The sequence below is a fragment of the Camelus bactrianus genome, chromosome 2, assembly GCF_048773025.1.
Source record: "Camelus bactrianus isolate YW-2024 breed Bactrian camel chromosome 2, ASM4877302v1, whole genome shotgun sequence".
Taxonomy (NCBI): domain Eukaryota; kingdom Metazoa; phylum Chordata; class Mammalia; order Artiodactyla; family Camelidae; genus Camelus; species Camelus bactrianus.
Window position 1 is genome coordinate 17,564,602 of NC_133540.1, and position 14,645 is coordinate 17,579,246.

At 41.9% G+C, this 14,645-nt stretch overlaps 1 protein-coding gene across 3 annotated transcripts in view; it reads left to right on the forward strand.

The window, feature by feature from the left end:
- The window catches only part of GUCY1B1 (guanylate cyclase 1 soluble subunit beta 1), a 46,370-nt gene that overhangs the window by 3,732 nt on the left and 27,993 nt on the right, over positions 1-14,645 (forward strand). For all 3 annotated transcript variants that reach the window (XM_074376529.1, XM_074376537.1, XM_074376535.1), the window contains 2 exons: positions 12,191-12,291; positions 13,762-13,880. In XM_074376529.1, coding sequence (XP_074232630.1) covers positions 12,191-12,291; positions 13,762-13,880 — 220 coding nt within the window. The remainder of the gene's footprint in view (positions 1-12,190; positions 12,292-13,761; positions 13,881-14,645) is intronic.

A 14,645-nucleotide genomic window follows, 5' to 3' on the forward strand; every position in this document is an offset into this window, starting at 1 on the left:
GTATTTTTGGTGCTGCAGGCCAGGATTCAGTATCGAGGATTGTACGCGTACCTGTACAGCAGTCAAATGTCAAAAATGCAGAAGCCATTCTTAGCTCCCAAATAGCAAAAAGAGGTGGTGGGTGGGATCTTCTGATGCCTGGGCTGTCCTCTGTCCCTCTGAACTGATTGTGGCCATAAACATGTATCAAAAAGCCAGAGAGCCGTCTGAATCGACTTCAGATCCTGCCTTGTTGGTTTCCTTTCTGTTTTCAGGTGGCCCTTTCTAGATGTCCTGGGTCCTAAGTGAGGATAAACAGCAACCATTTCAGGAAAAAAAAAAATGAGGTCAGGACATACATATTCAGAAAGCTCCTAAATCCTTGGTTTAATCACCTCCTTACCCAGTGGCCCTGACTAAAGCAACTTCACATCAAATTACTGGGCTCAGTTTTAGATTTTCTAACTTCACTAGGACGTTAAGATGGATTCAAAAAATGAAAAAAATCTAAGATGATTAAAAATCTTATTGCAGATACTACCTATTATATATGAAATAGATAAACAGCGAGGTCCTGCTGTACAGCACAGGGAACTATATTCAGTATCTTGGGGTAAACCATATGGGAAAGAATGTGAAAAGGAATATATGTATGTATATATACATGTATAAATGAATCCCTATGCTGTACACCAGAAACTAACACAACATTGTAAGTTGACTATATTTCAGTTAAAAAGAGTCTATTAGAAACAAAAAACACCTTCCTGAAAACTCTCTTGCCTAGAGTTGAGCAGGACAAGGGATGACATAAAAAGAAGAGTCCAGAGTCCAGAGTGCGACATGGTGTACGGGTTAGCTCTTCTCTGCTTTACAGAGAACTGAGAGAAAAATTTGGATCAAAATCTTGGTATGAGATTTGAAGATGAACTAATGACACTGTTAGTTGGTAAATACTGGAGTAAGTTCCTCTAGGAGGCTGTCCGTAATCTCCCCTGTGCAGAGAAGGCATAATTGTTCAGCATGGTTTTATCTGACTTCCTCTAGCAGGGCAGCAAGCTTTTTCACTCATTGACCTAAACATTCTTTCATTCTCTCATTAAGCTTGTTTTTAATGAGCATAGTCCGGTATTCAGGCACAGAGGATAGGAAAGCATGTAATAACAATACTCGCTTTCAGATAAAGTCTAGAGACGTCGGGCTATTTCTACTCTCACTATGTCTGGGTTTTTCTGCCTGTAACTTACACATGGGAACATTGGGCTGTTGGGCAGTATACTCTTATTTTCCAGTTTTGAAAGTAACGCATCTGGTTGAATTTGTTTATCATGAATTAATCATTATATGCAGTACTCCAGAAATTGACACAATGTTGTAAACGGACTATACTTCAATTAAAAAAAGGAATTAATCATTACGGTTCCTATAACGAGGAACCTATAAAAGAGGTTCTTACTCCAGTATTCATCAAATGCTTGGCTGTAATATAAGCTAGATATGTGACCTCCCCAGGATTGTGAGATGGTGGATGATGTCTGTAAAGTGCTTCACACAGGTTGTGAAAGAGAACTGCCTCATAAATGGTAGCTGTTACTAGTTTTACTCCAAACCAAAGTTTCTCAGCTTTTCCCTTTGCCAGCTCCCCTGAAAGATAGGAAAGGCTCCTTTACATGATAGTCACTCTTGGAAGTCTGGGTGCTACACCCATCTAAGTGTGCCCTCATTGCATCCCCCCTTACCCATCCCCATTTGTTATTCGAAGGTGCAGCATATGCTTTTTTTTAAAAAAAAAATTCATTAGTTTGATTTTTTTCAGATCCCATATATATGTGATAACATACAGTATTTGTCTTTCTCTATCAGACATATTTCACTAAGCTTAATACCCTCCTGGCCATTCTATGTTGTGGCAAATGGCAGAATTTTATTCTTTTTCATGACTGAGTAGTATTCCATTGTGTGGAAAACACACACACACACACACACACACATCACCTCTTCTTTATCTAGTCATGTAGATGGACATTTAGGTTGCTCCCATATGCTCTTTTTTTTAAGTTCTTTTTTTGAGGGGTAGGTAATTAGGGTTTTATTTATTTTTTTAGTGGAGGTACTAGGGATTGAACCCAGGACCTCCTGCATGCTAGGCATGTACTCTGCCACTGAGCTATACCATCCCCCCTGCTCCCATATGCTCTTAATATTCATTTTATCAAAACAACTTAAAACCAAATTATGTTCCACATTTTGCCATGTTTTAATCAAATTTTCATATTTATATTCATGAAGCTATATTGTCACATATGTATCATATATATATATATCATTACATTTCTATGCCTTCCTGTATTCTTGCTCAAGTAGGTTTTAAAATATTAACAGCACTTTTTTATTTTAAAAGCTGTCTAAAATTTCCAAAGTCCCTTCCTCTCTGAAATTTCACGAGTGCCACAGCATCCACGTGCAACAGGACAGGCCTTTCCAGCTCATTTTGTCCCAACTTTGTTGAGTTAGAATTGGCACATAACATTGTGTGAGTTTAAGGTGTCTGATGTGTGGATGAGATACTTTTGTACATTGCAAACTGAGTACCATTACATTATCAGCTACCACCTCCGTCCCGTCACACTGTTACAATTTATGTGTGTGTGGTGAGAACACTGAAGACCTGCTCTCCTAGCCACTCTCCTAGTTTTAAGTATGTGGTCCCGTGTTCTCTATAATTGCCGTGCAGAACATTGGTCCCCAAACTTGTTAGTCTTGTAGCTGGTGATCTGTACCCTCCGAGCAACATACTCCCAGCCCCTGGTACCCGCCACTGTCCTGTGGTTCTGAGTTTTTCCTTTTCAGTTTTCATATATAAGGGAGCTCAATGCTTTTTTTTTTTCTTTAATGATGAAATTGTGTTCCCGAGAGGCTAAAGGACTGTTCTAAGGAATTATATCAGGAAGTTGAATCAGACCTCCAATTCTGCTCTTTATTTTTTTTTTTTTTAATTGAGGCATAGTTGATTTACAGTGTTATATTGGTTTCAGGTGTACAGCCAAGTGATTCAGTTATACATATGTATTCTTTTTGTGATCCAACCCTGTTCTTCTGATGCCAGGGTTGCTGCTACTTTTGAGAAAGAAATAGGAGCCAATGTAGTTTACATACAAAAATGAAACCGTATTAATTTTCATTCCCAGAAACTTCCTCAGAAAACAAACAAATGAAGACACAGGTTAAAAAAGTCAGTAAATGAGATAATTGTGAGGATCAGGACCTTTTTCTCTAGGAAGACCTGCCAGTTAGCGTGAAGGACGGGAGGCACAGTGTGTGGGCTGACAAGCTCACTGAGGGTCGACGTTACCTGTGCAGGTGGGGCTTGGTGTCCAGAGCAGACCCCTTCCCATGACCCGCGGGGCGCTCTGTGTGCAGAACATAGGACACAGAACGCGGCCGTGTGATGAGCAGTGGCTGAGGTGGGGAGCCAGCTCGCAGCCTTGTCTCAGGGCTTGTTTTGATGATCGAAATATCACCCAGAAGCCAAGCGTGGTCTTTGTTTTAACTGAATTCTGTCATCTTTTGAAGTTAAAAAAAAAGGAGAAAGCTCACAGAAGCATATTATGTAATCAGGTGTCAAAGAAGCTTTGTAGGTTAAAATGGGCACCAGGGATGGAGGAGGAATCAGAAAATCCTCATTCTCCCTCCCTCACTCCCAGACCCCCTTAGGGCGAACGCCGACCGTTCTCTCGTCCTGCTCACAGCGGACAGTGTCCTTCTGACCCTGTCACTTCTCTCCAGGATGGGAAACTCAAGTGCATCCTTCTCTCCTGTGTGTTGGAAAGCCAGTTAGGAGTCGAGACCATGCAGACATCACTGGGAAAGCGCGTTAGGGAAATCTATTGCCCCGCCCGGCTGGGAGGCTGACAGCCAGGACCTGAGTGAGGACTTGCAGCTTTTCTATTCGCTGCTCTGCCTCTCGGCTCATTAACCAGGAAACAGTGGGGGGAACATGTCTTTGTTTAAGTCCAGCAAGTGGGGCATCTTTTCTATATCAAGAGCTATGAGGTTAGCGGTGTCTTCTCCAGGGGACACATAAACGTTCCCATGGATTTATCCTTCCTTTTCGTTACCGTGTCCTTGGTTGTACTGAACACTCTGACCGACTTGCCACTTAGTGTTGGATCGCGAAATAGTAAATTGTTCCTTTGTTGAAATTCTTTGTGGTCAGTCTTCATATCAGCCAGACACAGGAAGCTTTCGTCCACACCCCCACCGGTGCCCAGCACCCAGCCTCGCGGGCAGGTTTTCAGGTCCTGGGCCAGGCTGAGCTTCCCCGTGGGGGTGACACCTGTGCTCAGAAGGGCCTCTCCCCCATGCTCCCCACCCTTCCTCCAGTGGAAACAGTTCTCAGCTTTGAGCTGGCAGGACAGGTCTTACTTCTTAACGGAAGGCTTCTGTCGCCTCCAGAACTATGCTGTTTCCTCACAGTACATGCATGCGTTTATAACTATTTTATTGCGTGATTAATGCCTGTCTTGTCTCCCTTAACTGCAGCTTCTGCAACCAGCACAAAGCCCCCCTCTGCGTATTCATATATGTATAAGTGAATTATCTTTCACATTTTAGTTTCTGGAGAATAGAGCACAGATATATTCACCACACATATTTTTTTTTCTGTAGCCAGGATTTGTTATGTCAGAACGGTGACATCTTCAACTACTATGTAATAAACTAGAAACCCCATTGAAATGGGCATTTCTTACATGAACAAAGGCAGATGATATGGCAATAAGTTACAGCATCTCTTTTTGGAAGGGTCAGAGTGCATACGTAGTTGTAAGAAAAGGATTCAGAATGCTGCTGTCAGACCCCTGATCTCATACACTCAAAGACACTTACTGGATTGGATTCAGGAGAAGACTGGCTCCTTTAGCAGGTGTCTGCAAGGCAGCTATCTGTGGTGCTGTTTAAGGTCAGCGTCACAGACTGCAGATAAAGGTTTGTAAAATGCTGAACTTCAATTTGAAAACTAGATGAGAATGCTCACCTGGCCTCTCTGTTTTGAATGTAGCAGGTTGTAGAAATTGACACTTACCGTGTGGTCCCACAGTCACCAACTCCCCGAGTCCTCAAATCCACTGTAGAAAATAGATTTGTTCATTAAGTAAGGGAACTGAGGCTTCAAGATTTTATTCCACCTCTTTTTGTTTGTTTTGGGGAGGAGGTAATTAGATTTACTTATTTTTTAGTGGAGGTACTGGGGATTGAACCCAGGACCTCGTGCATTGCTGAACACATTCTCTGCCACTGAGCTATACCCTCCTTGGGGCTTCAAGACTTTAAATCCCTGCCTCAAACCACTCATTTATTAATCATCAGAGCAGAGGTTTGGACATGGATGTTATGTGATATCCCCACACGAGAAGGACTTATAACTGTCTCCTTTCCAAAGACAGCGTAGCCTGGAAGCGGGCTTCGTACAGGTGTGTTAGTACCGTGCTCTTTGCTTTGGTTTTCCGGTGCTTTTCAAGCTCTTGTCCAGGTGCTTGTGGCTGTTACGTCTTTAAAGGTGGCTTTATTCAGAAACAGAACGTCTACTAAAGAGAATCAGAGCCTCAGAAATTAAGAGCAGTGTGTTTATTTCTGGAGGCGCTGTGGCCGATGTGCTGGGGAGGCGAGTTAACAGAGGTGGACCCACACCCCAGGCAGAGGGACATCATTTGTCCGATGAAGAGACTGCAAAGGGCTCATTGGAGATGTTTGTGGTGGTTGTGTGTCCAGAACTGGGGCGATTTACTAATGAGACTGTCTCATTAGTAAGACAAGTTGGACACAGTCAGAAAAAAATGCAGTTATGTATCAAGAGTGATACTCTTCATAAATGCAGCTCGCTTGGGAGAGCATTCACTGTCACTGTGTACAGTGCTGGGACGAGTGACGACATGGACCCAGGAAGACGCACCTGAACCACCTGGAAGAGGCTCCTCCCCTCGACGGCTCCCTGCTTCCGGGTTCAGACTTCTGGGGAATCCTTGAGTTGGGATCTTGAAAACTGAGAGCCCATTAATGCTTCCCAACTACTCCAAAAAAAGCAATATACATTTTTAATCTTTAGATGTTACTTATAATTGTTACCTGTGTTCATACTATGTATATGTTCATATTATATACACATTATATATATAATATATATAATATATATGTTTATATATATTGATACTATGTGTATATGTTACCTGTGTTTAGACTGCAGTTGGAGGTTTTAACTTTAATAGTGGTTGGACACACCCCACGACTGTGCCGTCCTGACCTCACTAAAACGAACTGTCCTAGGATTTATCGTCAAGGCGACATCTGCATCCTGTCTCTGAAACAGCCTGGGCTGTGAGTGCGGTTTTCGCAGGAGCAGCTGTCACTGGTCAGGGTGGTGGTTTGATTTGCGCTGACCTCGTCTGCCTGAGACCAGACATTATTCTGAGGCTCCATTTTCAGGATGCTTGTATTCAGACTCTCCCATCCTAGGATACCGGTTTTCCTACCTCCCCGGGAAGCTTCTTTACCTCACAGCCAGCGCCTTTGCCATGTACTAAGCTTACTTGAGGGGCGCACAGTAGCAGGAGCTCAGTGTCAGAACGTGAATTCAGTTTTTGTACGCTCACATTTTGCAGCTAAGGAAGATATCTCCCCAATGTGGAGTTATAAAGAATGCTGCCTGGGTATTTCGGACAACTTGTATACCTACTTTAAAATCTAGGTGTAAGTTTAAAAATTCCTAAGTTTGAAAACAAACTATGTTTTTTTTTTTGCCAGTGATGTTTGAGTGTTTGATTTTTAGTGAGGAAATACACTTAATTAATCCATTTATGTCTTTTAAAACTTGCACACATCCACTGAGTGCAGGCTCCATTCCGGGCACCCAGGTGAGGCACCAGTGATCAAAAACACAAATGGCGAAACCACAAAACCAGAAAATCCCACCCTGAGAAAAATGCCAACTGTCCTTTTGGGGAAAGGTAATTAGTGTAAAGAAATGATCAGTTTCAATTCCAGCAAGTAACCATTTCTAAGAGCAAGTGGGAGATGAATTGTCAGTGGGAAAATTGTCCACATCTGCCTCCTCAATTTTTAACACTTATTCTGGCTACAGATATATAGAATAGGATTATTTCTGGTTCTGTCTCCAGGTGAAGGTTTGGACTTTGTTTTTAAAGCTCCCAGGAGGGCTAGAAGTTGTTTGATTTTGGCTATCTGAATGAATCCTATCAGCGAATCCACAAATTGAGAGCAACTTTAGGTTAATTATTCTGATGCTAAGTGAAAGCCACCAAGGCTGTGTTGTCCCCCTCCCCCTCTTCCTCCACTTGCTTCCTGGTCCTCCCCCCACACCTCCCCCTCGAATCACTGAGTGATGCGCCAAGTAGAAAACTCTAATGCTTAGCCTCCCCCCTGCCAAACCACAGTTATTAAGTATACAGGGGAAGATAACACAAACTACTGTATGTCATACTATCTGGAAATAGTGCAACACTATGTCTGTTTGGGGTTTTCCAAGGGATTTTTATAATAATAATGGGAAACAATGGAATGCAGTCACACCAGCCAAATATATGGTGATGGCTGTTCCATTGGTTACCATTTGGTAGATGAACAGTGTTGAATACACTGTGCTCCGTTTTGCCTATGGCTTGATACGGTATTTTTTGTCACCGAAAAAGTATTGGAAAGAAAACCAAACCTATGTCCAAAGTCGTTTTTTTCTTTTCAGGGAAATTTTAAACTATGTTTCTTGGAGAAGCCTGTGTTCTCCTCCTATGTAAATATAATTTAAATTACAGGAAATTACATAATTTCCTGGTGTAGTACAACAATTTAGACAAAATTGATGCTCAAAAATATGTTCTGAATAATGAATGAGTCTAGAAGACTTGGTTCATGTGCCTGACTGAATTGGGATGGTCTAAGCACAAAAGGCATTCTACACATCAAGAAAATAAGTCAAGTATTGTTACAAGTGTTATATCTGTATGTTGGATTCATCCTTTACTTTGCTTTTAAGAAGAAAAAGTCCTTGAAAGTTATGGGTTGGGAAGATGAGGGATGGAGAATTACGCGGTCAGAGTGCGTGAGCTGTGGACATTGTTTATGTAACCAGAATACCAGCTCCCTTCCCAACCTCTCTTACATGTGGTGGTCACCCTCTGTGACTTCAGGTCGCTGGTGAGAGACATTTTTAACACTAAGGAGAGAAGAAATTGTGTCACGTTGGAAGGAAGGCTGTAGAGCTTCCCTGAAAGGATGGAGGCAGATGTATGTTAAAAATATATCCGAGAGATTACTGTCATCACGTGTCCGTGCTCTCTGGAGGCTGAACCAGCGCAAAGTCTGAACAAACCTAAATTTTCCTGGAAGCTGGAAGAAAAGCTGTATTGAGAATCAAGAGACCCCAAGAAAGCGTTTATTAGCTCAAAATGTCTACTGGCATTAATCACAATAATACTGCCTGAAATTAATTTTTTGGCTATTACTTCTCTGCACTGTAAGTTCCCCTGCTCAGCTGAATGGAGTGAGCTGATCATCAATAAAGTGTAATATCTCCAATTAGCTTTCACTCTGAAAAGGGAAGAATTGGAGGAATGGGCTACAGAAAGAAGTGAAGTGGGTCCAGAGAGATTGGGTCATTTTGCCTCCTGGAGTCTTTGCTCAAACATTAACTCCTTCAGGAAGCCGCCGGCTGTCACTGCCTTTAACCTTGTGTCCCGCCTCCTCCTCCAACCCCCTCGTCTCACCGTGTATCCTCCCCTGCTGTCTTTTGTAGCATTTATCATCTTGGAGTAAATTATGCAATTTGCACGTATGTTATGTAAACATAATGATTCATAAATATAATTATATATATATATGCTGTCGCTTATTTCTGCCAGCTGAAGTGTAAGTTCTATGAAGGCAGAGATCTTTATTTTGTTCACTGATACAGTAAAAGTGCTTTGAAAAGTGCTTGGGGCATAATAGCTGTTCAAGTATTTGCGGCAAAACATCCCCCTCCCGCCAGGAGGAAAAGAAGGATAATTAAAAGGTGACTCAAAGTTTCCCAAGACAACTGTAAATAAGGAATTCTAAGTCTTTTGAATAATTCATTGGTTTTCAGTGTGAAATTTTTAAGAGAAGATGGTTATTTCCTTTCATGTAGTGCTGTTTAATTTCTGTTTCAGCCTCCCTCCAGGAGGTATGTTGGGCTGAACACTTCAGGAAGTAAAGCTTAAAAGATAAGGGAGCTTATTTTATTAAAGCAGGAGACAGAAGAGAGGGACGCACTGACTTATGGTTGGGGGGGAGTCCCTAGGGAGATGGCCATTTCTCTATTTCATGCAGAAGAACTGTGTATTCTGTTTGTAGCTCATTGGTGACTGTTTCTGAGAAACTGAGTCTGTTACACAAATTTATGTTGTTTGATTTACCCCAGTTGGAAGAAAAAGGATAGGACACAGTGAGAGCAATGAATTAATTTGTACTTCATTATATCTTTAATTAAGATTGGTTTATGTTTTATGAGAATGCCCTAAATCAGAGGCTTCGAAATCCCAATCTGTAGACCATTGCTGTTTCCTAATAAAATGTTAGTGACAAAAAGGAGAAAAAAATGAAGCCCTCCAAATCCTGCAACTCAACGATTCCATTTCTAGGAATGTGTCCTATTTTTTACGTAGAAATATAAATATTAGTTACAGAGGTATTCATCACAACCTTTTGTTTGTGCTTGTGAAAAAGTAAGAGCAATTTAATACCTGTTGAAACTTCAATGTGTGTAACCGAGGCAATTCTATGTAGTCCAGGCATAGAAATCGATTTACTGACATTTACTTCCAATAGGAAGTCAAGAAAGGAGGTTTCATAGGAGTATGATCTGGTGTGTGTAACGTATCCAAGTATTTCAAGTATGAGCAACCTGAATATAACATTAGCAGTGGTCATCTCAGGACACTGGAGGGTTTTGTAAAGGTTTTCTTTTCCCACACTGTATATTTTTATACAGTTAGAAATTAGAACGTGTAAGATACACACTAGCATTTGTCTTAAGGCAAGTCAGTGTTTGTACATTCTGTCTTCATAATTTGGGGCTATTTCACTGACTTTTGGCTTTAAAAAGACTTGAAGTCTTAGAGATGTGTTCCTTTCGTTTAACAGCTGTGTCTGTTCAGCCAGAGCGAGAACCTCACACCTACATGCACCCTTTGCGTTTCTGAGTCTGTGAACATAAGTGCTGTGGGCTTTGGTAATACCCGTCGCGCTTAGTATGTGCTTCACCTCTTTACAGCTGTGGGAGCTGGATTATGCGACTGCTCCCATTTTAGAAAAGAGGGATTTTAATGCTCACAGGCTCTGTGTGACTTGCCCAAGTTCATCGGCTGGTACATTCTGGGCTCTGAAGGTCACATCTCCGTGCCCGCCAAAATCACGCTCCTCTTCCCCCAACGTGCACGCTGGCGCGTCCTGGCAGGCAGACAGGTGGCCTGTCCTGAAGGACACAGGCTGTCTGGGAGAAGTCTCCATCCCGCCTGCACCTAAGCTGTGCTGCCGCCTGGAGTTGTTCCCTCGAGCAGACGCCGGTGTCCCAGCCCCGGGTGTCCCAGCAGCTGTGACAGCAGCGCCTCCGAGGGGAGAAGGTGGTTGTGTCCGCCTGGGTGGCGGGTGGGGGCTTTTCCGTCACTTGTGTTTGTTCTCCTGGAGCCTCCAGGGGCTTGGATGGCTGGGTTTGGAGTCAGAGGTGGAGATGGATGCTCCTGAATTCGTGGGTCTCAAGCTGGACAAGCTCTCTGGGACCCTGCCCGTCAGTGCTCTTCCGAAGCAGACGGTACTTTGAACAACACAGACACTTGTTGGAGAAAAAGAATCCAGATCCCACCAAAGTAAACATACTCATGTAATCGTGGCAGCTACTGAAATGAGAACTGTGATTGCCCCTCTTTAATCCTGTGTGCGTTCTGAGCCTTTAATACGCTGAGGATGTGCTGCAAGATTTTACCAGTCCACTCGCGCCTCACACTTAGGACATGTAAACCACAGCTCTGGGGCTGACCCTCTTTGCCAGTTCAGCTCCCGGTGACAGCATCCTTCAGCTGCTCAGGCCAGAACTGCAGTGTCATCCTTGCGTCCTTCCCTCCTCCCACATCCTGTGTCCAGTTCATCAGCAAACCGTGCTGAACTTGCCTTCAGGAAACATCCGGACCCGGGCCACTCCCTCCCTCCAACTGCCTCCACCCGGAGTCCATCACCGACATTTCTCTCCTGGATGTCGCAGTAGCCTCCCCGCTGGTCTCCCTGCTCTGCCCTCGCTCTGTCCTCGCTCCGTCCCTGCTCCATCCTGTGCGCCTCTGGTCCATTCTCAGCGCAGCCGCAGGTCCGTCCTTCACTGAGGTCGGTTCATCTCACCGCTTCTATCACAAGTGTCAGGACCTTCATCTCTTCCAAGTACATGAAAGCATCACCCCGTTCGCACCAGGCCCTGGTTACCTCTGATCCTTCCTCTTGTGGCTCCTCTGCTTCCTCCTCTGTTCCTCCAACACCCGGGCTGACCTCCTGCACCTGCTCTTCCTCCGCCCGGAACACACCTGCCTGTCCTGCCCGTCCGGGTGGCTCGGGTCCCGCAGAGCGGCTTCAGACTTGACTCAACTGGCAACTTCTCAGTGATGCTTCCTGCTCCTGTACATGAGATCCCTCCCCCTCCCCAGCTTAATTTTTCTCCAGACCACCCACCCTTATATCTGTGTGTATATGACTTAGTTTCATGCCTCTTCGGCCTCCCCTCCTAGAATGCATTTGTTCCAAGAGGTCGGGCACTTAATCTTACTAAAGGCTGGAACCCTCATGCCTAGAAGAGGACCTGGCGCACATAGGGACTCAACAAATGTTTGCTGACTATTCATTTACCAAACGTTATTTCTTGATTACAGCTGTTATCAGGTATTGTGCTGGGCATTAGAGTACCACACACATGTTAGTCTTCCTAAGACATACTTAAATGTATCATTTTAGTTTGGGGACGGGGATGTGAAATAAGATGTTCTTAGTCACCAGACTTTTAGGTACATGTCATCGATGTGAACAAATGTGCCAAAAGCATATTCTGTTTCAGATATAAAACCATTTTTATGTGATCCTTGGAGCTGTAGTCCCTGCTCTTTTATCTCAACTCTTTCCCCTGTCTCTGCTGTTTTTGTTTTTCTAGAAAAGAGGCACAGTTAGACGAAGAAGGACAGTTTCTTGTCCGAATCATATATGATGATTCTAAAACTTATGATTTGGTTGCTGCTGCAAGCAAAGTCCTCAGTAAGTTGAACGTGACTTTCCTTCTCTGGTTGAGCTACAAGTAGGTGTCCAAGACAAAGGGTAATGTTGTATGGTTGTGCAGGCTATGCACTGCACAACCCTGGTTGTGGGGGATATTCACATATAATGTTAGGCCTAGGCTACCCTGAGTTCTATCTTTCCTCTTACAAACTCTTTGGAGAATAGAGGAGCTCTCTGCCCCTCCCTACAAAAAGCCATGTGTTGAGGAAGGAAAAAAATGTTGTTACTTAATGTAATGAGCTAATAATGTGGTAATAACTTAATATTGCAGTGTCAACGGCCTAGGAATTACAAGTGTAGTATACAGAAAATATTTTCTCCAAATCTTTTCTGTAATCACAAGTTTTCTTGGGTATTGGTAAGAAAAACAAGAACAGAGATCTATATCAGTCAAAACTCATGCAAAGAAGGCAAGTCGCCCACCCTGCAAAAAAAAAAAAAAAAGCTTTATGGAAAAAAGTTGTTCTTAAGGTAATATCTCTTATTCTCATAGTGCTTCATTTATAACTGGGCTACAGTTTGGATAGAATAGAAAGCAGCTTTTCAGCTTTCTCAGATACACTTGGAAGAGTGAACACCACCTTTTGCAGACTAAACTACAAGAATTATGGAAGAGTATGGTAAATTGTTAATAATAAGAAAAACATCCAGCCTCATTAGTACTCAACATTGACACAAATGTAAAATAATTTTATATAAATTTGGCAATTAAAAAATGAAATAGTCAAGGGGAGAGTTAAAGGGGAAACTCACACTTTAAAATCTGATGGCAAAATAAGACAACTTTTTTGGAGAATAATTTTGCATCATCAGTCAAAATCTTTTTTAAAAATGTTGAAATCCTTTAGAAATTTTTCCTAAAGAAATTATTAGATTTATGTGCATTAAGATGTATGAGTGTTTCCATTTCAGAGTAACTTACATTTTAAAGAATTAGAAAGAGCCTCTATTTTGAGTAAGCTGACATTTGTGAAATAAATTGTTGCATACCTGTGTTGAATAAGATAGTGATTAAAATTGATATTACAGAAAAAAAATTTTAATTTTGGGACATAATAATTGAATATTAAGGAAAAAGCAGGATCTTTGGGTACTTACTGTATGCAACCAAGTTATTACATATGCATAAGGAAAAGCCATTCTGTACCAAAATAGCATGTGTGTTCTTGATGATTTTCAAGATCTTTATGTAATTTTCAGAAAAAATAAGTTCTACCTTAAATATAAGTTTAAAAAAAAGCTCAAAATTTTGTCACAGGAGCTAAGAAACTGATTGCTTTGTTTGTAAGTACAAACCTTCATTGGACGTTCTTGGCTAGATGTCACTCTGCACAAAAACAGGGTATTTAACATTTTTAAATTATATACATACCTTCATTCCTCTCATTAACAATTTTCCACCTCTAATATGTTTTGTTTTTGTTGTTGTCTCTCAAATCTATAAAATAGATCTCAATGCTGGAGAAATCCTCCAAATGTTTGGGAAGATGTTTTTTGTCTTCTGTCAAGAATCTGGTTACGATACAATCCTGCGAGTCCTGGGATCCAATGTCAGAGAGTTTCTCCAGGTGAGCAATTTGAGGTCCTGTGGCTAAAAATTCTGAGTCTTGGATTCTTACCTGTAGATGCTGGAATACTTTTGCCCAGCCAGCTGCATGAGTGTCTTTCTGCTGAAATGGAATCACAGTGACATTTTTTTCTAATTCACATAAAATAATAATAGTTTTTGGATGGTCTTGAATACATTTTGGCATTGTTTTCTTTAATTTTTGGTTCCTGACTCTGAATACGCAAGTTGTTGTGTTCTCTGAAAAACTCGACCTGGCCTGTTGTGATCTGTTCAACTGCCTTTTTCTAAATGCTGCTTTCTGCTGGTCATTGGCTTTTATGTATATAATATGGGCGTACTTTCTATTTGTAAGTCATCTGAATTTGTGTTGTGTAATTAAATCGTGTAGCAGTGTCTGTGATGTCCTGCCCGAAGCTCGTTGTTTTGGCTAAAGCACCTAGAGTTCAAATTTGGAGATCATTGCTCCGAGTTCTGTATTAGTTCATCTACTCAGGAAAGGAAAACAGGAAATTCTCCAAAGTTAGTCTCAGGTGAAGTCAAAGATAAATAATGTTGCCAAAGGCCTTTGTCTTCTTGTCTTGTTAAAATTATCTTGCCTTTTTTTTTTTTTAACTAGTAAATTGCACATTAGATGGGAGACTATTTTTGGATCGACTGTGCTATTTTAAGCACAGGCATTTGTTAGACCCTCTTCTGGAAACGTGTTCACACTGAACATTATGTGAAGGGTATTTCTAAACTGGCCACTGAGAAGAACCAAATC